This window comes from Gordionus sp. m RMFG-2023, chromosome 5 (assembly GCF_954871325.1).
Source record: "Gordionus sp. m RMFG-2023 chromosome 5, tfGorSpeb1-WG-v2, whole genome shotgun sequence".
In the NCBI taxonomy this organism is placed as follows: domain Eukaryota; kingdom Metazoa; phylum Nematomorpha; class Gordioida; order Chordodea; family Parachordodidae; genus Gordionus; species Gordionus sp. m RMFG-2023.
In genome coordinates, this window is record NC_088779.1 from 24898253 (window position 1) to 24925083 (window position 26831).

The following is a 26831-nucleotide window of genomic DNA, read 5'->3' on the forward strand; positions in this document are numbered from 1 at the left end:
TAAAAATAATTAACGTCTATTGACGTATTAATTGTAATTCCTTTAACTGAAAACAATATGGCTACTGAAAAACGTGCAAGATCTGAATCTCCTGTAAAAGATGAAATTATTAACAACTCTCACGAAAATATTGATATAGATATCAATGATACTACTAATTCAGATGTTGAAAATCCTAAGTCCAAAATAAAATTATCAACTAAGAAAGTTTTAATTAGTAATATTGCATATGAAGTTAAATGGCAGGATTTGAAGAGTCTTTTAAAGGATGAAAGTATATATTTTAAATTTTACACATAAAGGAGAAGCATTAAATTGAGATACTCGATTTAATGAATTTTCTATATTTTGATATATAATATTTTGTTTTTAACAAGTTTAGATTCTTTATTTGGTTGACACATCTTACATATTTTATAAATTTATTTCGTTAATTTGTATTTTGGTATTGCATTATATTCTTTAAATAGTTGGAGAAGTTGATTTTGTACAGATTTTTGAATCTCCTGATGGAAGGTCCAAAGGCGTGGGGTAAGAAAATTTATATTTTATACATGATTTTTTGTTTGGTGTTTGATTAAATATTATTTTTAACACTTTTTAAATACTGGATTTGGGATTACTTTTATTTTGAGGGTTTATATAAATACTACTCTGATATACCATTTTTAATTTGCTCAAAAATTTCATGTATATTGATATAGTGTCGTGGAATTCAAAACTGAAGAAATGGCTCAAAAATGTGCTGATAAAATGCACAGATTTGTTTATAAAGGACGAGAATTAGTTGTAAAAGAGGTTTTATAAATTTATAGTTTTCATTTTTATCATATTCAAAATAAGGACAAAGAAGGTGAAAGAGATAAATTTGGAGAACCAATTCCTAAAATTACACAAAATGATGGCTTAGATTTTGAATCCTATGGTATTGAAGCCAAAACATTAAATGACTTGGGAATTACAGGGCCATTAACTAATAGATTATTTGTGGCAAATGTATATAAAAATCTATAATTTCTATTGTTAACTCTATTATCTTCAATTAAATTTTATTATTAGATTGATTACAAAGTAGATGATAGAAAAATTAGAGACGTTTTTTGCTTAGCTGGTAAAGTCAACAAAGTTTGGCTTCATAAAGGTGAAGAAAGCAAACCCCGTGGCACAGGAATTGTAGAAATGTCTCATCCGGTTGAAGCTGTCCAGGCAATAGCAATGCTCAATGGCCATGTTAGTGATTTATTTCATATAACATTTATTAGCTGTTTATAATATTTTACTATTTCATAAAAATATATAGAGACTATATAACAGAGAATTAGCCATAAGAATAGACAAATTCACTCAAGATGAAGATAATAAATCACGCAAATTTCCTGTACCCAAACCAGTATTACTGCCAAGTTTAATACTTAAAATGATTATTTTATCAAAATCATTGTTTTTTTATTCTTGCTGCATAAATTCATTTAATTCTTATAAATTTTAAACTAGTAATAATGTTCAATATATGTAAATATTGAACTCCTTTATAATCAAAAAACATACATCAATTATAGATTTTAACATCACAACCTTAAATTATTTGTATTTAATTTAACAAGAGGGTCTTAAATCAATTGGCATGGGTATCAGCATTGGAGGAGTTCCCCTATCCATATGTCAAATGTTAGGAGGTGGTGTTTCTCCTTTTGACTCAGAAATGTTCTTTGATGCCAGCAGTAGAGGTATGTCAGGTTCCCCAAATGGTTTAGGCAATCCCAATCAACTTAACTCATTACTTGGAAGTGGAGCTGGATATGGAGGAGCCAATAATCAGCAGTTGATGTCAATTATGAATGCCCTAATGGGGACTGGAGGTGGATCACCTGGAAATAATGGTTTGCAAAAAACTTATTTTGTTATTTAATTTAGTTTCAAATAGACTATTTTTTTTTATAATAGAGGTTCATTATTATATTTATGTATTTTTTAATATTCAATTTTTACAAACCAATATCACTCTTAAAATAATAGGATTGAATCCAATGCTAATGTCAATGATGTCTCAAATGGGTGGTGGCCCTGGCCCAATGGGTGCAAGTCCAGGTCTGCTCAATTCACTTTTTGCTGGGAGCATGATGGACCCAATGATGTCTTCTCACCCCCCTCCAATTAAAAGGGGTGGGGGTAGTTCCCAAAACTCACCTGGAAATGTGGGAGGAGCTAACAAAGTCCTTGTTAAAAATCTACCATCTGGCTATAAGTGGCAAGATTTGAAGGACAAGTTTAGGGAAGCTGGTGATATCAGGTATTTTTGAATACCATACTCTTTCAATTTGTATTTAATTATATTGCTCTATTTTTATTTATAAAAAAATGAATGGAAAATTTATTTTAATGGTGCCATTTTTAATTTATGACCTAAATGATTGTTGCTTTATTAGTATTTTATCAAAGGAAATTACATTGCATTAAAACATTTTTTATTTATCTTATAAATTTATTTAAGGTATGCTTCTGTCAGTCCTTGCAAAGATGACCCTTCATCCTCCGAGGGTTTAGTTCAATTCGCAAATATGGACTCAGCTCGTAGAGCTGTTAAAAATATGGATAACATTAGATTGGGTGGCCGAGTCATATCGTTACAATTGCAGCATTCATAAATTAAATGCTGGTTTTTGGAAAATGTCATTTAACTATTAAATTTTTTGTATATATCTCATGTCTTATGTATATATATTTTAACTTAGTTTAAAATTAAAATGTAGATTGTGATAACTCAATTTTTTGATTGAAGCCATAATTTATTGTAAATATTAATTATAATTTTTAATTGGTTATAAATTAGTTTTAAATAAAATTTGAATCATTTCATATTTTTTTTAATAATGTACCACTTATTTTATATATGATGAGATCTTAAAGTTTTATATTTTTCAAAAATGCTATAATACTATTATAAATGTACCCAGGGTTTAACAAAAATCTTCATGAGCATTTGAAGATTTTGAGCAAAAATCTTTGTAGATCAAAGAATTTACTTATAAAATATTTGGAAAGTTAGGTAATATTTGATCAAGAATACTATAGGGCGTTTTAAAAAAAAATCTGAAAATTTTTGAGCATTAAACTTTATGTGCCAGACTCAGTGTTGTTAAAAGGACTGATTTGGGTCGATTTTAAAAACCAGTCCAATTAAGATTTTCGCCAAAATAATATGCAAACCTCGAGAGTTGTGTCCAAACCTTTATGCCATCTATTCAAATGATTATAATCTTATAATTGGTTCGTTTTATAAAATCGGGCACTTTAACACCAATTAGATTCAATTTTTTACTGCTATATCTTAAAATTTTAATTACAAGGCCAAGTATTAATATTTATTTATTTAAAGAAGAATTTTTTTGTTTTAAGTGCTTTATTAATTTGACATCTTTTAAGCATTTTGATGTATATAAATCCTCATTTAAATAAATACTTTTAAATAAAAAAATAGTCAGTCATCATGACTATTTTATGAAAATAGATGAAAGATCTGGTACATATCTACTAATAAAATGTTAAAATTATGTAGATTAAAATAAAGGCTAATCTAATTTCTATTAACGCTCAAATGTAATATATTTTTTGATCTTTTGTTTATTCCCTTATTAAGTGCAACCGATTTTTAATTTAAAATTAAATTGTTTAACTTCTGTGCAACTAACAGTTTTTCATTTGGCCTTGCTGATATTATATCATTGGGGCACTATAGGTAAAACATCATTTTATATCTTATATTCAATATTTTTTTGACATTTTTAATAAGATACCCTATTTTGATTATTTTCTTGATAACAGATACAAATGTTTTTTTATATTTTTGTTTAAAAAAATTAATTATATATATTAACCTATTTTGTGGATTTCGGTATTAATTTTATTATTATTTCTATCATGTCATATTTTAAAAATATTGGTTATATACCTATAACAAAAATCAACCAGAAAACCTACAATTTACATCATGAAAGATAACACTAAAATAAATTAAGGACATATTTTTGTTACAATTCCTTATATGAATTGTAATCAAATTGTCGAAGGCTCGTGGGAGAGACTGGAACCTAGTATTAATAAAAAGGAATATATAATAAATTAAATAATTTGGTTAATAAATCTTACGACTCCTGTTTTTCACTAAACAAATTTTATATCTTGAATTTTTCACAATACTAAATTTCTTCAAATTATAAAACCATACACTGACTTTTATTTTAAAATTTTTTCATTTATATACATTTTTTTAATGTGCAAAAAAATTACAAGTATATTAAAAATTCATAAAAAAATAATAAAAATTACAAGTATATTAAAAATTCAAAAAATAATAAAAATTACAAGTATATTAAAAATTCATATATAATAATAAAAATTACAAGTATTCATAAAAAATAATAAATTACAAGTATTCATAAAAAATAATTAAAATTACAAGTCTATTTAAGTTCATAAAAAAAAAATTCCTAGACTGCATATTCAAATTAATACTTAACAATCGTCGAGCACATATTCACAAACTAACATATGAAAATATAATTTATATTCATATTAATAATTCATTAATCGTCGATCACATATTCACAAAGTGATAATAACAATTTTATATATTAATGTAATTGAAATAGTATATTACTATGTATATATGTTTAAAAGAGCTCCGTGAAGTTGGCAGAACGACTTGAAGTGCAATTGACAATATTGATGTCGTTATTTAGAGCTTTAATTGCACCTCTATCCGGACATCAGCAGAATGAACCGTTCGTGAGTTATGAGAAAATAAGGAAAGTGTGAAATTTCGATGCTGACAGAACGACTTGAGGTGCAATTAACAAAAGTACACCATTATTTAGAGTCTTAATTGCACCTAATTGCACTTCTATCCGGACATCAGCAGAATGAACCGTTCGTGAGTTATGAGCAAAATAAGAAAAGATCCTTTTTTAAAACTTAGCAATAATGTAATATTTGATTTACTCTATAATATTCTCAAACCCAGATATCCTTATCACTAACCGTAACCGAGCTATAGCTATTTAAAAAACGTAAAGTTGGCAGGACGACTTGAGGTGCAATTAACAAAAATTATGCCATTATCCTTAATTGCACCTAATTGCACTTCTATCCGGACATCAGCAGAATCAACCGCTCGTGAGTTATGAGCAAAATAAGAAAGTGTTGGCACTTTGTCAAAACCGAAAATAAATTAGATTACCTTTTAAAACTTGGCAATTAATTAGTTTACAATTTGTGCTTTAATATTCACTAAACGGGATATCCGTATTATTAACCGCAAGCGTATGATATTTATTTATCTGAGAAGAGTGAAGTAGGCGGAATTATTTATAAAATGTGAAGTGCAATTAGGGATACTTATGCCAATGTGTAGCCCTTTAATTGAACATCAAGAATCTTTAAACGGCATATCAGCAGAATTAACCGTTCGTGAGTTATGAGCAAAATAAGAAGGTGTTGGTACTTTGCCAAAACCGAAAATAAATAAGAATAATTTTCAAAACTTGGCAATTATTTAGTATTCAATTTGTGCTCTAAAAACGGGATATCCGTATCATTAACCGCAAGCGAGTAATATTTGCTTATTTGAGAATCGGAAATAGGCGGAATTATTTATAAAAAGTGAGGTGCAATTAGCGATACATATGCCACGAAACTTGACAATTATTTAGTATTCAATTTGTGCTTTAATATTCTAGAAACGGGATATCCGTATCATTTACCGAAAGCGAGTAATATTTGCTTATTTAGAAGCCGAAATAGGCGGAAATTTTTATAAAAAGTGAGGTACAATTAGCGATACATATGCCAATGTGTAGCCCTTTAATTGAACATTAAGAATCTTTAAACGGCATATCATCAGAATTAACGGCTAGTGAGTTATGAGCAAAATAATAGAGTGTTGGCACTTTGCCAAAACCGAAAAAAATTAAGAATAACTTTCGAAACTTGGCAATTATTTAGTATTCAATTTGTGCTTTAATATTCTCAAAACGGAATATCCGTATCATTAACCGTAACCGAGTTATATTTATAACACTCTATTATTTTGCTCATAACTCACTAGCCGTTAATTCTGCTGATATGCCGTTTTAAGATTTTTAATGTTCAATTAAAGGGCTACACATTGGCATATGTATCGCTAATTGCCCTTACTTTTTATAAATAATTCCGCCTATTTCCGCTTATCAAATAAGCAAATATTACTCGCTTGTGGTTAATGATACGGATATCCCGTTTTGAGAATATTAAAGCACAAATTGAATACTAAATAATTGCAAAGTTTTGAAAGTTATTCTTAATTTTTTTCGGTTTTGGCAAAGTGCCATTACTCTATTATTTTGCTCATAACTCACTAGCCGTTAATTCTGCTGATATGCCGTTTAAAGATTCTTAATGTTCAATTAAAGGGCTACACATTGGCATATGTATCGCTAATTGCACCTCACTTTTTATAAATAATTCCGCCTATTTCCGCTTCTCAAATAAGCAAATATTACTCGCTTGCGGTTAATGATACGGATATCCCGTTTCTAGAATATTAAAGCACAAATTGAATACTAAATAATTGTCCAGTTTCGAAAATTATTCTTATTTATTTTCGGTTTTGGCAAAGTACCAACACTTCTTAGTTTGCTCCACGAATGGTTAATTCTGCTGATATGCCGTTTAAAGGTTCTTGATGTTCAATTAAAGGGCTACACATTTGCATAAGTATCCCTAATTGCACGTCACATATTATAAATAATTCCGCTTACTTCACTCCTCAGATAAATAAATATCATACGCTTGCGGTTAATAATACGGATATCCCGTTTTGGGAATATTAAAGCACAAATTGTAAACTAATTAATTGCCAAGCTTTAAAAGGTAATCTAATTTATTTTCGGTTTTGGCAAAGTCTTATTTTGCTCATAACTCACGAGCGGTTGATTCTGCTGATGTCCGGATAGAAGTGCAATTAGGTGCAATTAAGGCTCTAAATAATGGCATAATTTTTGTTAATTGCACCTCAAGTCGTTCTGCCAACTTCACGTTTTTTAAATAGCTATAGCTCGGTTTCGGTTAATGATACGGATATCCGGGTTTGAGAATATTAAAGAGTAAATCAAATACTACATTATTGCTAAGTTTCAAAAAAGAATCTTTTTTATTTTCGGTTTTGGCAAAGTGCCAACACTTTCTTATTTTGCTCATAACTCACGAACGGTTCATTCTGCTGATGTCCGGATAGAAGTGCAATTAGGTGCAATTAAGACGCTAAATAATGGCATAACTTTTGTTAATTGCACCTCAAGTCGTTCTGCCAGCATCAAAATTTCACACTTTCCTTATTTTGCTCATAACTCACGAACGGTTCATTCTGCTGATGTCCGGATAGAAGTGCAATTAGGTGCAATTAAAGCTCTAAATATTGACATCAATTTTGTCAATTGCATCTCAAGTCGTTCTGCCAACTTCACGGATCTGTTTAAAAGTAATATAGCCATGTTAAAAAGTATACTTAGATCAAAGTTATACATTTGCTCAAAATAAAAAAATCTATGAAGATTTTAAGATTTTTTATTTTAAAATGGTTTTAAGATCTAAATCTTTGAAGATTTTTTATTTAAATATATTTTTGATCAAAGATCTTCATATTTTAAGATGTTGTAGTAAATTATTATTTTTATAATATTTTTTTGAGGTAAATAGGTTAGCATGCATGTTAAATTAAAATAAAAATTCTATGAAGATGTACCATAAAGAAGTGACAATTGTCATAATCGTTACTTTATAACTTTTTGACACAAATGGGTAAAATTTATATTAAAACAATATTAAATTAAACTCAAAAAAGTGACAATTATCATTATCATTATTAAAGGTCTATTTAATAAATTATTTTTATGTAAACCCAATATATCACTATCATTCCAACCCTTTATTAATTCTTATACAATTAACCAAGTTAGTTTTCCCATCACATCATCTTCTCCATTATTTCCTTCTATTGTCAACGTTTGGCCTTTGATTCTCACACTTCTTTTCCGTCTAGTTCTTCTACCCAGAATTAAACTACAAATCCATATAAATAATACTAACAACGTTCCAATAATATTAGATTGAATTGATATATTTAAGAGTTAAGAATAAAATATAATTAAATAAAAGAAAAACTGTGTTGAGATTAGTATAAAGGATTAAAAAATTATATATTAAATCGATTAAGTGAGAAAAACTGTGTTGAGATTAGTATAAAGGATAAAAAATTATATATTAAATCGATTAAGTGTGTAGAAAAACTCTGTCGAGATTAGTATAAAGGATATTTAAAACTTATTTTTTTTTAAATTGGTTAAGTGGATAACCACAACATTTATACGATTTAATTATTTAACACCGTTTTTATTTAATTTTTTTATTAATTTACAAAAAAGAAGGAATGATTTTTTTTTATAATTTTTCGAGAATTTATTTCTACAACAAATTATTGATTTTTTAAAAAAATAATGTCAGAAAAAAATCGATATTAATATATAAAAAAAAATAAACAAAACGAAAAAATGATATAATAAATATATCTTAAAAATAAAACAATCGGAGAATGCAATGGCATATAATTATAATAATATATCAATAAGAAAATGAATCTTACTCCAATTAATATAATATATATAACAAAAATTTTTACCTAAGCATTTGCATTTTACCTTGGCATTTGCAGTTTAGTCAAATATGTGAAACACGTCAAACACCTTTTTAAATAATATTATAATATGATTTTAAAATATACTAAAACAAAGAAAATATTTAATTTTTTTTCTTAAAATAATAATACGCCAACATGCGGATTTAATATCAATGAAATTTATTATGTAATTATAATCATTTTTAATTTATTTATATTAAGGATTTAAACTATCTATTATGAGATAAAAGGAAATACAACTATTAATATCTGTTCATTATTTATTGATTATATCTAATAATATAATTTTTATAAGTTATACATATCATAAGAAAATGAATCTTACTTTTATTAATAGTATATATATCAAAGTTTTTTACCCTGGGATTTCAGTTTACCTTACACTTCAACAAGATTTTAAAAAAGTTGCAAAACGCAAACCAGTTTGTGTTTTTAAAAATTTTTTAAATGGAAACGGAAATGTGCTCAATTTGAACGAATGCATAAATGCATTGTTTGCGTTTTGAAACGCAACGTTCAATTTGTGCGCTTAGCATTTGAATTTTAGTCAAACTCTAATAAATGGGGTGATTTTACTTTTTTTATGGAAAATGAATTGAAAAAAAAATTAAGGTTTGAAACGGCGATAATTAGGCAATAAAAAACTAATAATATTATTATAAATGAAATCATTTTTTTAAAAAATTTGGCTCTTTTAACATTAAAGACCTTTTTTTGTTTTGTTATAAATTTGGATAATTTTAATTTTTCATCCCCTAGCTGGCACCTAGAGAGTAAAAAATTATTATTGTTTTGTCTTTTTATGTAATATTTTATATATAATTTTTTAAAAATATTAATATTAATTTTATTGTTTTTTTTATATAAATATAAATAAAATCTATGGTTTTTAAATAATTTTGAGCTACTCTTAAGATAGCTTTAACGTTAGAAAATCTGCTTAACCTAATAAGATTTTACAATTGTACTGAAAACACATACTTTTATTGAGCCCTTATTATGTCATTAAGTGCTCTGCATAAGATCTAATTTTTAAATCCGGTCTGTCATAAACTTCTTTTAGAAAAATTTGTTCTGCCCAGCCTTGAACAAAACATTTTTGTTTAACCCGAAAAGCACGACCCGAAATAAAAAATACGATTATTTTTCGCCAGGATCGACCCAAATTTATTTAAATATGGAAAATTTTAATTTCTTTTTAAGTGTAAAATAATAATAAAAATTAATATCTCTTTCACCTTTGAGCACTAACTTTCATCATTACTCTAAATTTCTCCAATTTATATTTCACTCTCACATTTATATATTTCTCTATTAATAAAAATCTTCCCCCTAATTGTACTTTACTATCGCGCTTTGCGCTCTCATAATTTATTTCGTTCACTTCAATTTAATTTAACACAGCATTTGTACACACCTTATTTCCAATAATTAATAAACATTAACCACTCAAAAATCTCAACAATACTTTTTTTTGACACCAAATTTTATATCTTTTTTTTTTAAAAATTATCACTACATTTTTTAAATACCTCCACAAATATTAGCTATTATATAATATAACTCATCAAGTAAAACTCTATTCTACAACTCACACAAATTAACAAATCAAATCTGATAAAAACAAAAAAGGGAAATTATAGGCTTGAAGATTTAATCTATAACGGTTATTAGGATGGTCGCACAGGATAAAAATTAGACAGAAAAAAGACACTTTATTAAATTCAATAGTCTTTATTGATTATATTATTTGAATATTGACGTTGATGTAATGTCTTTTTATTTTATAATATGGTTATACAAAAAACAGCAAGTGGTAAAAGAAAATGAAAATATATATCAATATATATATATTTAATCGCCTTGAGATGTATTTATATACATGTTAATTTCATTGAATAAAAAGATAATATGAACATATTTAAATATTCAACAAATTGAATAAGCGAAATATTTAAGAAGTATTTAAATATACAATGAATTACAACAAATTAAGCGAACATGTAACAAAATCGAAAACTAAAATTTATAAATTTTCAACCAAATTTTATTAGCTAACAAAATATATATATCTATAAAAAACAAAAATTTGTTATTATTATAAAATCTCGCCCCTTTTATACATTTTTGGGACCAAGAAATCACGAGTTCTACACGTGATATCTATAATAAGGTGACTTATAAATACGATAAATATTAAACAAAATAATTTTTAAAAATATATATATTTTACGGAAATATATAAATAGGCAATATAATTATTAATAATAAAATAACAGTTTACAATAAATATTTTTACTCTTTAGCGACAAAAAAAGTTGAATAATAACGATTATGACAATTGTCACTTTTCTGTGTTACATTACATTTTCATTGAAATTTTAATTTAACATTTTTTTTTAATAATATTAATTTTTACCCATTTGCGTCAAAAAAGTTAAAAGATAGATTATGACAATTGTCACTTTGTGGTACATCTTCGTTGAATTTTGATTTTAATTTAACATGTTTACTAACCCTTTTACCAATAAAATATTATATAACATCTTATGATATGAATATCGTTGATCAAAAATATTTTTAAATGCAAAAAGATCTAGATCTTTCAAGTTCGTTTTTCAAAATTTTTTTATTAAAAAATCTTCAAATTTTACGATCTTCAAAGATCTTTCTCAAATTTTTTCTTTGGATATTTTTTGTACAACTCTGATTTAGAAGCGTATTTATTAATAATTGTTTATTTAATCATTTTCATAAAAATTGCATTTTTTAAATTTAAATTTTATGATATAAATTTATTAAATGATTTACATTACATTTCAAAAATCCCCATGAAATCATATTTTTAATATGTTAACTTAATGTTATTTTTAATTCCATTATAAACTATATACATCAAAATTTTAATATATGAACTAATGTGTTAATATAATTTTAAAACAAAATAAAACGATAATGTATATTTAGGATATATAATAAAAATTTATATTAAATAAATTAAATTTAAGGGTTATAACAAGAAATAAATAGAAATCACAGATATACTAAATTGAAACTGTTTAAAATTAATAATAATATTTTTTTAATTTCTATGATGATTGATATTCCTGCTAGTGAAAAAGAAAGTAATAAATAATGTTGTGGCTCGATTTGAGCCGATTTTTACAAACTGTTAACAATATTATATCCAGAAAAATATTACACAAAGCCTGAAGATTTTGCTTACAGATGGCACAAAGGTTTGCACATCTATTCTAGAAATCTCGTGGGTTAGGCAAATATTTTTGGCTTGAATATTTAGTCAGCCGTTTTAACAAATCAGCTTAATCTTTCAAATACTCTGGTGAGGTATATAAAACCTCAGGCATGCTAGAAATGATATTACATAAAAACAGTTAAATATTATGATCTGGATTCTTCAGTAACTTTATCAAATATATCTTTAAATCTATATTCCAAATTTCATATATTTGTGTTGAGTGGTTTTTAACATATAAGCATTGTGTGATTGATTGTTTTTTGTGAGACCCCACCAAAGTAAATTTGTAATTTTTTAAGAAAATTTTTAAAATTATAAATATATACTACTATATTATAAAATTTATTAAAACAAAATTTAAATATCTTTTATTTTGATTGAGATATATGGAAAAGAAAACTTAAACATTTTTTTTGGTGGAGTTATTTTATTTACCATCTGGCTCATTTCTCAAATTAATTTTTTTTATCATATACTATGATTTTTGCAGATTCTAATAGTAAATGTAAAATTATTTAAGATATAATATCATTTAATTTGAGGTGATTATGTAATTGATTGTGAGGAAGAAGATTTTATTTACGTTATTGATCATGATACACAATCTAAATTAGATGAATAAGAAGATATGCTAGTTGAAACAGACAATAAACTTAAATATTATTTAGATAAATATGGAATTATTTATCATACCTATTTCTCTGTAAAATTAGCTAAAAATAAAGTGACTCAATGGAAAAAGGATTGTAAATCAAAGAGTAAGAACACGTCAACAAAATTTAATATTTCATATGCCAGGAGTGAAAGAATATGGGGAAAAAGTTGACATGCCCAGAAAAATGTTTTGATTTGTTCATATATAAGTAAAAACTACACTGATCAATATGAAAGTTCTACAAAAGAGGTTGATGTAATAGAATTCAAGGCATTGTTGGGAATTCTTTATTTAGCTGATTTTCAAATAAAATATTCAAAATATGCCAGATTTATCAAAATCTGATGAATTTGGAACTGAGATATTTAGAGCAACAATGACACTCAAAAGATTCAGATTTTTAATTTATACAATAAGATTTGATGACATATTAATATGAGAAGAGAGAAAAATGATAGACAAAGCAATTCGCATTAGAAATATTTTTCAAGAATTTGTTGATAACTGCTACAGATCATATACAATATCAGAATAGACACCCCTAGATGAAATGCTTCTAGCATTTCGTGGTAAATGCCCACTCAGGCAATACATGCCAAATAAACCATCAGAATATGGCATTAAACTATACTCCTTATAAAAAACAAAATATTTTTAATATGTAAAATAAATTTATGTTTAGAACATATTAATTTTTTATGTATTAAATGTTTTGCATGTTAAATTTAGGATATTTCAATGTTCTATATTTTTTTTACAGTAATTTGTTTTTATATTGAAGAATAAACATCCATATTATGAATTATCATGATTATATGATGGATAAGTTATTTTTTTAATTTTATATTTGAAATTTAAAAAAAGTAAGCTTTTTTAAATTTTTTTTGGCACATATTATAATTATCCTCATCATCTTTAATCTAGGCTTAAAAAATATAAATATTTAAATATTTTATCAAACTTAAGGTTACATCTATCTTATATCCAAATATCAAATGAAAATAATGAATATAACTGGAGATATATACATTTGAAATTGGGGTCTATTAAACCCCACCCGAGTACTAACGTTATTTTTTTCACCGGAGTATTGAAGGGTTAAATCAAGCCGTTTAACAATACTAGTAATGAAACAATTATGTAAATTCCCTTGAATCTCATCCAAATTTTAAGATAGATGGAAATATTTTAAAATGATTAAATCAATGATAATCATTGGATTAAATATAAAAATATAAAGTAACACCTAAATTCTAAGCCTGTACAAACAAAAATCTGAAAACATAATTTATGAACCACTTAAATTTTTTTCACTAGGTAGTGTTAAAGAGCTTGATTAGAGCTTATTTTCCAAAATAATTAACTCAATATCTTAGCCAGAAAAATATTCTTTAAGCCCGACGATTTTACTAAAGGAGATCTACACCTTTCGTCTGAAAAATCTGCTTATCGAGCCATTTAACAACATAAAACACTGATTTATAAGTAATAGATTGTAAAATAAGCATAGGTAGTTGTTTTCGTTTTTCAAAGAGTTTTTAATATGCTATATTTTGGAGAATAAAATTAAAAAAGATATAAGCCCATAACTTTGTAAACTAGATTCTACTAAAATATATGCGATATTTCGGAAATTTTGATTTTACTGCCTTTTCAAAAATTAACAGTGATTATTGTTTATTATTTATTGATCTAAGAACATCGTGTATAATCAATTATATTATCCAATTGGTTGGTATTTCTATTGGTATTTCGTATTCTACAAACTGGTTACTCTTTGATGTAGATCGTAAATTCGATTTATAAATATCAAATCTATTCATGTTTTATATATATGCTTCTAAGAATAAAGAATATATTCGAATTTAATATTATAAGTGTATATTATTTAACTAATATTTAATTATCCTAGTGTATCATTACGATGCGCTAACATGTTTTCTAAATTCAGGCAACACGTTTAACATAAATACGATATTATCAATTGTAAATTATCAAAACTAGTAAGTGTGTACGTTCTTAAATTGGGTTTTATATATTTTATTTAGTGATTGATATAAAAAGAAAACTCTCTTATGTATTTCGGCTTTCTTCTGAAAAGCAAGAGATAGCTTTGAAATTTGCTATATTAACATTAGCTATGATTTTAGGTATTTTAGCTAGTTATTAATATATTATAGTTAAATTTTAAGCTTTTGCCATTCGACTTTTTTCTGTGTTGAGATTTGAAAGTGTAATACATGAATTTGATCCATATTTTAATTATAGAACCACTCAATTTTTAACAAAAGAGGGTTATTATAATTTTCATAATTGGTTTGATGACATGGCGTGGTATCCATTAGGAAGAATTATTGGTGGTACTATTTATCCAGGTTGATTCTTACTTTTTGAATTAAATTTTTATAGTTTAATTTAGGGCTCATGATAACCTCTAGCATATTATATCATACAATGAATTTTTTTCATATCTCAATTGATATCAAAGATGTTTGTGTATTTTTAGCCCCATTATTTTCAAGCTTGACAACTTTAGTTACTTATGCTTTGACAAAAGAACTAAAAGTTAGTTACAATATATGCATTATTATCAAATTCATCAATATCTTTTATCTTAAAACATTGAGAATATATTACTCGATGCAATTATTCCTTTGTATGTCAATTTTTTTTGATATAGGATAGCAGTGCAGGTCTGCTAGCAGCTTGTTTGATGAGTATGGTTCCAGGATATATTTCTCGTTCTGTTGCAGGTTCCTATGATAATGAAGGCATTGCAATTTTTTGTATGCTTTTAACGTATTACCTATGGATAAAAAGTTGCTCTCACACTGGGTCAATTTTTCATTCTGCTCTCTGTGCTTTAGCATATTTTTATATGGTAATTAATATTATACCAAATTTATTAAATGTTATGTTATATAAATTAACCAAAATTTTAAATATTTATCTGTACCATAATATGTTTACTATTTAATAAACCATTTTTATTTTAATTAAAATTTCAGGTTTCCTCTTGGGGTGGTTATGTATTCTTGATAAATCTTATCCCAATCCATGTATTAGTACTTATGATTATAGGTCGTTTTGATCACAAAGTTTATGTATCATATACTGTGGTATGATTTTTTTATAGATTTTTTTTTAAACTTGAAAGAGCTTAAATTTTAACTTATTGTAACAAATAGATTATATAAATTTTTTAATTCTTTTCACATAAATAATACTATAAACAGTAGGATCCTAAGCTAATAATTTAGGGACCCTCCTCATGACTAATGAATTCAATTATAAAAGGGATATTAACTATATATGTTGACTAAGAATGAATCCATATGATGTACCCTTCTAAGATTTTAATGCAATTGATTCACTCCCCTCTTCTTCAGCATTAGAGGGTTCTAGTTATAATTAACACATGTTAATTTTTCATTATTCATGACTTTTAAAAATGACAAGCTACTCTATAAATTTTTAATATATATGGAAAGTATGAACTTTAAAATAAAAGAAAATTTATTTTTTTATCCTAATATTTATCTAAATGTGAACAATAATACAGTATATATTTTTGTGATTAGGTATGATTTGTTAAAAATGTTGTTTAAATCTATATTTTATAATAATCACCATATTTTAGAAATAATATATTTTCTTTTAATTTAAAAATAAAAATATCAAGTTTTACAGTATGGGAACACTGTTTTCGATGCAAATTCCGTTTGTAGGATTTCAACCCATTCAATCCAGCGAACATTTAGCCGTTTTTACTTATTTTATTATGATTTTAGTGTATATTATTGTAAGGCATTAACTTCATCCACTTTCGGTCAAAATTGTGCTAAAAATCGTTTATAATAACGTTTTTTAAAAAAATGACTAACGGAGTTAAAACCCTTAAATCACGTGACAAATATGTTATTTTTTGAAGTATTCTTTTTAGAAATCAAGCCATATAAACCCTCATATACTTTTATTTCGTTGCCCAATTAATTTTTTTTTAAATTGAAAAGATTTATTTTGAAAAAATAGTCTCATTTGATATCATATATAATTTCATTAATATTTAAGAATTGTATATCCAATTTTTATTTAACATTTTATAATATCTTTCTTTTAAACTTGCATTATATTTTCCTCTATCACGTGCTTTGACGTATTAGGCCTTTGGGATATTTGGAATATGTCAAATATACGAATTTGTCAATTACACTCGTTCTAAACTTTCGAAAGAAACATTTCAATCTTTGATCAGGACCACTTTGACCGTTATAATGACAATCATTGGAAGTGCTATTCTGATTTTGACCATAACAGGAAGTTTGTAGTTTAATATTTATGTATTTTATATTAGAGTCCTCCATAAAACCTGTTATTCTCGCTTCAGTCCAGTCCGAAAATAAATTATTTTTGTCCTCTGAGTCCATGTGTTTTTGAAAAATTAAAATTAGACCATTTATGGCTCTTTATTATATGCAAAATATTTATTAATATTTAAAGACATTTATTTTACATTTATCACATGATAAAAATAAAACAGAAATCGCTCCTTGGACTGGAAGATTTTATACATTGTTAGATCCCTCGTACGCCAAAAACAATATTCCTATCATAGCATCCGTGTCGGAACATCAGCCCACTGCCTGGTCTTCTTTCTACTTTGATCTCCAAATACTAATGTTTTTGATGCCCGGTATAATAATTTAAATCGAAATAATGTGTGGTAACTTCTTCACGTAATGGTATTTTTTCCAATTTTGCCCCTGTTGGTTCTAAAATCATATTCTTTAGGGCGTTGTCCCCCCCTCCAATATTATTTTCCTTGAAATGGGGTTATAATCTTTTTGCACGATGACAATTAGTGATCTGCATCGGGTCTAATTTTTCAAGCCTGGCCCGGCCCAAAATTTTTTTAAAAAACTTTTGCCGGCCCGAACTCGAAATTTTTTAAAAATGTTTGCCGGCCCGGCCCGAACCCGTAATTTTTAAAAAATTTACCGACCCGGCCTGGCCCGAATTTATTTAAATATAGATATTCATTTTTATAATTACTCAAAATAAAAGACATATGTTATATATCGTTTAGTTTCAATAAATAAAATCAAATATTATTATTTTACATAAAAAATTCAATATAAAATTGATAAATTTAGATATGTTTAAAAAAAATTCCAAAGTCCGACCCGACCCGGCAGATATTTATTTAAAAATATTAGGCCCGGCCCGAACACGATTATTTTAAATAGAATTAGACCCGAGCCCGGTCCGAAGCCCGTTCGGGCCGGACTTGGGCCGGGCCTAACTTTGCAGATCTCTAATGCCAATAGAGATCCCTCGATGATCAAGGTTTACTTATAATATAGTATTTAAATTATTTTAAAATTAAATATCACAATTTTAGCGGGATTGTATTACTGCTTCAAAAATTTGAATAATGGAAACGTTTTTATCATCCTGTATGTTATCACAAGCGTCTATTTCACGGTAATAATTATAAATGATATTTTATTTATATTTGACACATTCTAAAATATAGTTGTTTTCCCACTGTGCTATCATTTTTCGGGGCCTGGACCAAAATAATCTGTTTTTGGTTTTGAATATTTTTTTAAAATGCAGTTTCGGTTCCACTCCATAAGCGATAGTTTTTTTTAGCTAGGTTTGAAAATTATTTTCTGTTGGACATTTTCGAAAATGAACCAAGCTCCATTTTTGGAAACCATTCAATCCCTGGGTATTTGAACCAGGTCTGATTTAGATCCATTTTAGAATAAAGGTCATTAGAAAAAATTTAAAAAATTCCTGAGACAAAACAATTTTCAATTTTTTGAACTCAAACTAGGGTCCAGAATCCTTTTTTTAGTCAATGCTCTTGTAAATTCGCTATATTTTTAAAAGGGTTTATGGCTTCTGATATAGGTTAGCATAGCCTGGATGCCCGCTATGGCCCATTAAGAATTTGAACAAGTTGCCCTACCCACTAAATCTTTTGCTCAGCCCCACCCGTTATGATTTTTTAAACATTTACCTGGCCTGGCACATTAAGTTTTTTATAAAGAGTCCTCCCTAGTCTATTAATTTTTTTAAAAATTCTAATTTTCCGGTCATTACATTTTTAATTTCTATAATTTTTCCCCAATGTCAATTAAGGCCCCTATATCTCTCTTCTATGACTGTCTATTTTTTTCTACAACCGTTTTTTAAATCAAATATTTTTGATATCTATTGGATCATATCATAAATAACCTGCTTAATATTTTGTAAATTTATTATATATTTTTTTTTAAAATTCAATTTTTTATTAAAATTCATATACAAATATGATAAATATAATTATTTAAAAATTAACATTAAAATATAGAGAATATAATAAAATATGTCATATATCAATTTAAGTTAAAAAAAAATACAAATGTATATTTTTATAAAAAGAAGAAAAAAACCTTTAAAAAAAGAAATATCAAATGGCGAGGTCGGGCCATGATGTTTTAAATATTTGATAATTAGATCTAATTATAGATACGGCGATTTTCTGCTTGAGTTTGTAAAATGGAGAAAGTTATGATTTTTTTATTGATTTGGATATTGTTTAGAATAGATATAAAGCCGCTTGTCCAAAAGAGCAGGTTAATGTAGCTGCTATTGGAACAAAGTGGTTATCACACATTAGGTGCGAGTATTTTATATTTTTTAGAGATTCGGCTCTGTTAAGGCGATCATGGGAATTATTAGATGGAGCCATGAAATTAATACAGGTAAAATCCCACATTAAAGGCTTTCCCATGAAAAAAGGTACGACGGTTTTGCCGTCAGGGCGTTTTTTATCTGAAAAGGATGTAGGTTCTAAAATACAGGAAAAATTGGCTTTATTTAAAAAAGAAGCTATTATTACATTTATTTATCATGTCGGCTGATTTTTGATATAAATATACAGTGGAGAGCGTGTCTCCCATATGCGTCGGATTTAGTATTTTAGTTACACAGCTCGTAAAATATAAAGAAATAAGCATGTTATTTATTTAATATAGTATTAATCAAAATATTAGCGTGAAATTAGAAAAATATATTTTAAAATTTTAATTTCCAGGCTGGCCTATTAAAACTTTACGAAAGTCAGAGATTCATGAGGCTTTGCCTCATTTTGTGTAAATTGCCCAAGCCAACCCTATATGCGCTAATTATTAGGCCCTTTAAATTTTTTAACTGACCCGGCCTGTTATGATATTTAAATAGGTTTCCGGCCCAGACTTCATACCGTATTTTGTAAATCTTTATTTTGTGGTGCCCATATTAAAAACTTTGATTATACTTATTAAAATTTGATAAAAGAATTAAATGATACAAAAGTAAAAGATTTTTTTTAGAATATGATATATTACAATATTTACTATATAAAGGGTGTAATGGTTCGTCTAATGCTCGTTCTCGCACCAGCTATGTGTATAATCGGTGCTATAGGGGCGAGTTCTGTCCTAAGGGTCTACATCAAAAATCTTGATTTGTGGTCAGATTTAGGACTTAATTTCCTAGACGATATTGGATCAAAACCTTCGTCAAAAACGATAACTTCTACAGTTTCTCACAATTCGATAAGTAATGGGACTCTACCTACATCCCAACACAGGCATAATATTTCCAAGAAACCACTAATGAGTGAAATCAACTATCCCTTTAAGAAAGAGGTTTTTTTAAAATATTTTTAGCAGGGATGTGAACCCTTCGACAAAAAAAAGGGTCCGGGTTCGGGTCCGGTAATAAATTTAAAAAGGACCCGGGTCCAGGGTTCGGGTTCAGAGGAAACATAAAAATAATGACTCAAAATAAGACTTTTTTTCATTCACTTTTTATTATACTTCAATATATACACATTTATAATTCGAAATGAGATAATTTATATTTTAAATATTTTATTCAATCGCACAATCATGATATCTTCTAAAATATCATCCTTCAGATTTACACGTAAATTAGATAAAATATATTTCAACGATGAAAATCCACGTTCTACGCTTACCTAAAATAGATAGCCATTTTTTATAATACATAAATTATTGTACTTGTGTCGCCGGTACAGCCATGACGATTCTAGACAAGGTATATAATTCTGGATATATTGTTCCTCCCAGAATTTTAAAATGTTTGCATCTCTATTTATTCTCATAACTTCCGAGAACTTTTCTATTAAAGATACAATAGATATTTTTTGCTCCTTTCTATCAGATGATAATTTAAATTTTTTTTCTCTATCTAATAGTAAAATTTCCAGTTCATCAATATCGTTATCATTATCATTGTTATCGCTACAACCAGTAGATATTGTTGTAACCTCCTATATATTGTAAATAATAGAGTTTTGGGTATGCCATAAATCTTCAAGATGGTCTATAGCCATTTGTTTTTGCTCACTACTTAATAAAACCTGATATCGCAGGTCTAAATATATCGAAGCATATACAACACTATTTTGTAAATATTGTTGCTCTCTTATTTTCGTATTTTCTAATACTTCATTTGAAAAAGAACTTGTTAATCTCCCTAACTCTAATCGACATCTTAACCATATGCCATAAAAATCCGATAAACATAATTGTTATTTTTAAAGGAACCAGCACACTAGTAAGCTCTTTTACTTGATTCCAAACATCTTCTGACAAAATGATTTCACATGCTCCTATGATTAAATCATTACAGAAATCTTTCAAACTTAATAATCGCTCTAGCATCATACATATAGAGGACCAACGTGTTGTGCAATCTAAAATTGCCATTTGCCTTTTCATGGATTTTAATATTCTAACAATTTTGGGAGTTTATTAATATTTTACAACATCCCTTGCTTTATCAATTATAGTTTTAAAGTGACTATTTTTTAGGGAGATTCCACGAAAAAAATTAATAAAAATATAAAAATTTTATATTATTTTTTTAAAAATTTATTTAACACCCTGAACCCTTGGACCCTCCACTTTTTAAAAGGGTCCGGGTTCAGCCAAAATACGAGGGTTCAGGGTCCGGGTTCACATCCCTGATTTTTAGGTTATTTCATATCAATCCAATGCCGATTACAGTTTTAATAGGTCATAAACAAAATTTGAACTCGCTAACTTTAATATTACTAGAAATATTAAGGGTTGAAGGTGCGAAAAAGCGCCATTTTACTTTTTTCAGATTTTACTTATTAATTAAAAACAAAATTAAATTTGGTATATACGATTAAGTGAAGGATTGATAATTAGGGGGGGGATAATAATTAAATTGTTTTTTATGCATGGTAGTCATCTTATTACAAAGTTTAAAATGTAATTTTTAAAATAACCAAAATTTCCAATTTTTGCAAAAAAATTTCCTCCATTTTTTATAAAACCTTCCATTATTTGCGCCAAAGAATATCTACAAAAATTAAATCAGACAGCCCTATTATTTATTTTTGTATTTAAACTAGAGGTCTGCAATAGGTAGGTTTTTAGCCAAAAAGCCCGGCCACTCTTTGTTGTGAATTATTTAACCCGTCTGCTCATAATTTTAAAAAAATTTACCCATCCGCCCGCCCATTTATCTATTTTTCTTGACCCGCCCGCTTAATGTTTAATTATTATTTTAATGCCTGGTTTGCATCCTTATATATTTATTTGAATATATTTATATATGCAATATTATGATATAAAACTATTATTTTTAATAAATTGAAGTCTGTTCTGCTCATTTCTACTGAGAGATTCACCAGCTCATTACTTTAAAATTTTTTAACCAGCCCCCCCCCCCCCCCATGTTGTAAATATTTAAAAACCCGACAACGCCTCTCCCTCCTCACTGTGGGCTGGCGGACTAAAAACCCATCTATTGCAGACTTCTAATTTAAACTGCGAAATCATTCATATAGACAATATTTTAAATACAAGTATTCCCATTAGTATTTTAAATACAGGTATTTGCCATGATACCATACCTGCCTCTAGAAATTAAAACCTTAATATCTCCTATAATATAACAGCTAGCGAGTTCAAATTTCGTAACTTTGCTAACCACAAATCATTTTAATCCTTATACTTATTTTTATTGGTATTGAAAATCAGCCAAAAATGCCTTTTTTGGTCGATTTGACACGAAATGATCTTTTAAAATAAAGAGTCTTTTCATTTTTTATCCAATTTCCAATATCTACAATCATTGGTCATAATAGTTTTGTTAATAACATTTAATTATCGCAAAATTTATTGAGGATATTTATTCAATAATTTATTTCCTAATTGAAAATTAGATATCAATGGGGTTAGTAGGCATTCTGACCGGTTTTTTTATCTTATACACTTATCATTGCACTTGGGTCACTTCAGAAGCGTACTCAAGCCCTTCAATCGTTTTAGGTAATAATTAAATATTACAAATCGAATATATATATATGAATATATTATTTCTTAATTAATCTTATTTTATTATAGGTGCGAGGACATCCAGTGGGGATAATATAATATTTGACGATTTTAGGGAATCTTATTGGTGGCTGAGGCAAAATACTAAACCAGTGAGTATTATTCTTATTATACATCTTAGAAAAATAAATGTTAAACCTGGGTACTAACTAAATAAATTTAAAGTATTGTTGGTTCAAACTTAATATTTTAATGCTAACAATTGTGAGATAAAAGTCAATTGGCTTCAAATTTAAAATGATATATTTATAAAGGATGCTAAAATAATGTCTTGGTGGGATTACGGTTATCAAATTACCTCTATCGCTAATAGAACGGTTTTGGTTGATAACAACACTTGGAATAATACCCATATCTCTCGAGTTGGCCAGGTTAATTGACAATTTATTTTTATATTATATTAAACCACTTTTTAAAAATCAGATTGTAATGTCAAAATTACAATTGTTCAAAGAATAAAATAGATATTCATTTTTATTTATCCATTTTTATTTATCACATTATCTTAGGCGATGTCTTCAAGCGAAGAAAAGGCCTATGCAATAATGAAAGAATTGGACGTCGATTATGTACTGGTAATATTTGGGGGGCTCGTGGGATATTCTTCTGATGGTTTAAATATTTTTGAATTCGCCATTTTGTTTAAAAAAATTGACTAACTTTTTAAACTCAATTTTCTCTGTGGAGAGGCAAAAGCACGGTTAGATATAATTTAAGCATGTATTTCCTTTTATTTAGGTTGCATAAATGATTGGTGTTAATAGCACAGACGGGGTACTCTTAATAACATCACTTATTCAAGGTCTCATTTACAAGAGGGCATTTGGAGAAGGACTCCCAAGAAAAATTTCTGGATCCTAAAATGTTTAAAAAAACATTTTAGGTATTTAATCAGGACCGAGAACCCAAACCCTTATAACCCTCGAGATTTTACCGAACCCCCTTTTAAGATTTTGGGTTAAGAAATTGTTTTTTTTAAATTTATTCTCTTAATGATGATATTTTAAAAGATTAATTTGCTTAAATAAAATTTTTAAATTGCAAATATAATATTATTTATTAAATCGTATTGTATTATTCTAACTATAATTATGGTGATATGTTATTTTTATGGTGAATGCTAAATAAAATAAATTTTAAAAAAGCTGGCGTTCCTGTTATTTTAACTAAATTTTATAATCTTTATTTTTCTGGACTCTAAACCTGTTTCAGGGATTTCTATTGAACCTGAACCCTTTTGTTAGAACGAGGGTTAACATCTCTTATTTACATATTTAAAATGAATCGTAATTTAAAAACGAGTTAATATTACTTAATCATCTAATTTTTCAGTTATTTATTACACATTTTTACTTGTTAGTTTAATTATTAATGGTCACGCAGCCTAGGCCGGAAAAAAATATTTTCAGGCCATGCCATACAAAATGTTTTTATGTATTCTGGGCCTAAATTTTGGAAATGTTTATAAAGCTATGTTGGCAAATTGATGTCGTTTTCCTCAATAAAAAATAGTTACGGACCACTGGACAACTTTCATAAAACATAATTAAGCTGGGCCTGCTAAAAATGGGCCGAAAAACCTTATAAATTTTTTTTTAAGTGACAAGGCCATTCGATTTCAAATATGTTCCATAAAGATTAATTAATTCATATTCTAAGCTGCGTATTCACGAATCATATTTTTAAAAATGAAGAATTTAGTATTATCGATGCATGAGAAAAATATTACAGAGAATATGATTTTTTTATAAATGTCCTCTCCTAGTGCTTATATAAGCTAAAATTTCTAGTCACTGCCTTTGTACTATATTTTAACATGTTTTTTTTTTATAAAATAATAATTAGGTCATATTGAATTTAACATTTATGTAACATGATTTAAAATCAAAATAAATAAATGAAATCAGATATCAACAAATTTTTGTGGATGGTTCGTATAGGAGGTAGCACAGAGACGGGTAGCCACATTAAAGAAGCTGATTATTTCACACCCCAGGGCGAATATAAAATAGATAAGGATGCTTCAAAAATTATGCTTAATAGTTTGATGTATAAACTATCGTATTTTGACTTTGGCTCGGTTCATACAGAGGGAGGTATTCAAATTTTTTTTATTTTAAATTAAAATTTTCTCTTCCATTCTATGAATGACTATGAATTTCTTCTAATACCCGGATTTTACCTCAAGACGTCTATCCTCTTCCGATATAATTCTCTTGCCCTCTTACTCAGCAACCCACTTAGCATCGCTTTTATGTTGGAAATTTTTTTGCATTATGATCCTTTTTTGATTTTCCCAACACATCCATCTTCGTAACCTTATTTATATCCAATGTCCTTTCCTCGTTTTTTGGCTTACATTATCCTGGAACATTTTTTTCTAGTCTAAACATTTAATCTCTAATTTAAAGGCACACTGCTTTCTTTTGTCTAATCATTTTATATTTTTCTGTGCATCCCTTAAACTCTCCCCTCTCCTTATTTTAGATAAATATTCTGGCTTTATATATCTTTAATTACCTTACCGTATTTGAAGCATTTTCTAGATCAAATAACGAAATGTGGTTTTTTTGTTCTTTTTTATTAGTTTGTACTAAATTCAGCAGTTCTCGCATCACATGTTTTGGAAAAGTGTACTAATTTTACAAATGTTATTTCGTCTAACGGAAGTATGATAGATAATATTTAGCTTAAATATGGGATATTGAGCCATGTTGTAGATGACATGTTTGTTGATAAACTGAAATCGTTACCAGATAAGGGGCTGATTTTCAAATTGTAATATATATTATATATACTATTATTCTAAGAATGACGTTTTTATATGGTTTCCAAATAAGCATCTAAAAAAATTATTTGATTAAATTTGTGAGGTTATTTATTTAGGAAATTAATTATTGAAATATAGGTTGTAGAAATAGAGCAAATTAAATATATTCAGATTTAAAATTAATAAAATAATCAATTTGAGAAAATTTTTAGATTAATTTGATTTAACAATTTCATCTTGATCATTTAATAAATAAATAAAGGCAAACCTTCTGGATTTGATAGAGTTAGGAACTGCGAAATTGGAGAAAAAAATATAAAGCTTAATTTTATGGAAGAATCTTTTACTACCGAACATTGGATTGTTAGAATATACAAAGTTAAACGATTAAACAATCGTGGATTGAGGGTTTGAAAAATGAATGTGATTAGGATATTTTAAAAGAATAAAATACACAACATTTAAATATTCTCCGCTAACAATCCATCCAGGTTGACTCATTACCACGATAACATAAATTGTGTAAATATATTAGTCAAAATCTTGCTTCATTTTGAATGTCTTGGGGAAATTATTATGATTTAAATTTAGGTTTATAATACATGGATAATATACGTATTATATTAAAATTCTAATATATGATACTATTATTATCTTTTATAAATTGTTCTCATTTTGCCCACCAAAAATGTATAAAATCATAAAATTGTAATTTTTTTAAATTGTAAATGATCACTAATTTATTTTCAGTTTATTATAGAATTATAATTAATTTATTAGAAGTTTTTTTATAATTCGTAGAAATAAAGCATTACGAATCAATTTATTTTAGAATATTTTTATTATTAAGACATGACCAGATTTACAAAATAAATATTTTTAAAAAAATATGTTGTATTTTTTTATATATTAAATTAGAATATTAACGAATTTTTTAAAAAACTTCTTTTAAACGTTGAAAATGTTTACAATTCTTCGTTATTCATTTA

General features: G+C 26.9%; 2 protein-coding genes across 2 annotated transcripts; both read left to right on the forward strand.

Annotated features, from left to right (window-relative positions):
* Positions 1-31: 31 nt before the first annotated feature.
* On the forward strand, positions 32-2797 carry LOC135929471 (myelin expression factor 2-like). Its single transcript, XM_065466074.1, has 9 exons — positions 32-274; positions 471-531; positions 705-798; positions 844-996; positions 1060-1230; positions 1301-1403; positions 1605-1880; positions 2017-2290; positions 2492-2797. The coding sequence occupies exons 1-9, from the start codon at positions 58-60 to the stop codon at positions 2643-2645; spliced, it is 1503 nt and encodes a 500-aa protein (XP_065322146.1). The 5' UTR covers positions 32-57; the 3' UTR covers positions 2646-2797.
* Positions 2798-14629: 11832 nt separating this feature from the next.
* On the forward strand, positions 14630-26558 carry LOC135930402 (dolichyl-diphosphooligosaccharide--protein glycosyltransferase subunit STT3A-like). The gene is made up of 17 exons (XM_065467194.1): positions 14630-14645; positions 14691-14792; positions 14835-15017; positions 15062-15207; positions 15323-15523; positions 15651-15761; positions 16325-16405; positions 16806-16962; positions 17183-17335; positions 18044-18126; positions 20040-20324; positions 22901-23006; positions 23082-23164; positions 23327-23443; positions 23582-23684; positions 24980-25168; positions 26105-26558. Coding segments are annotated over exons 1-17 (2253 nt in total). The 5' UTR covers positions 14630-14644; the 3' UTR covers positions 26257-26558.
* The last annotated feature ends 273 nt before the right edge of the window (positions 26559-26831 follow it).

What these genes read in the sequence shown, in the direction of transcription:
- LOC135929471 (XM_065466074.1), top strand. Translation starts at nt 58, where the DNA reads ATGGCTACTGAAAAACGTGCAAGATCTGAATCTCCTGTAAAAGATGAA. An exon ending in GAGTCTTTTAAAGGATGAAA is followed by an intron (nt 275 to 470) that starts GTATATATTTTA and finishes TTCTTTAAATAG; the next exon opens with TTGGAGAAGTTGATTTTGTA. An exon ending in TGGATCACCTGGAAATAATG is followed by an intron (nt 1,881 to 2,016) that starts GTTTGCAAAAAA and finishes TTAAAATAATAG; the next exon opens with GATTGAATCCAATGCTAATG.
- LOC135930402 (XM_065467194.1), top strand. An exon ending in GATTTTGACCATAACAGGAA is followed by an intron (nt 16,963 to 17,182) that starts GTTTGTAGTTTA and finishes AAAATAAAACAG; the next exon opens with AAATCGCTCCTTGGACTGGA. An exon ending in CGTGGGATATTCTTCTGATG is followed by an intron (nt 23,685 to 24,979) that starts GTTTAAATATTT and finishes AAATGAAATCAG; the next exon opens with ATATCAACAAATTTTTGTGG.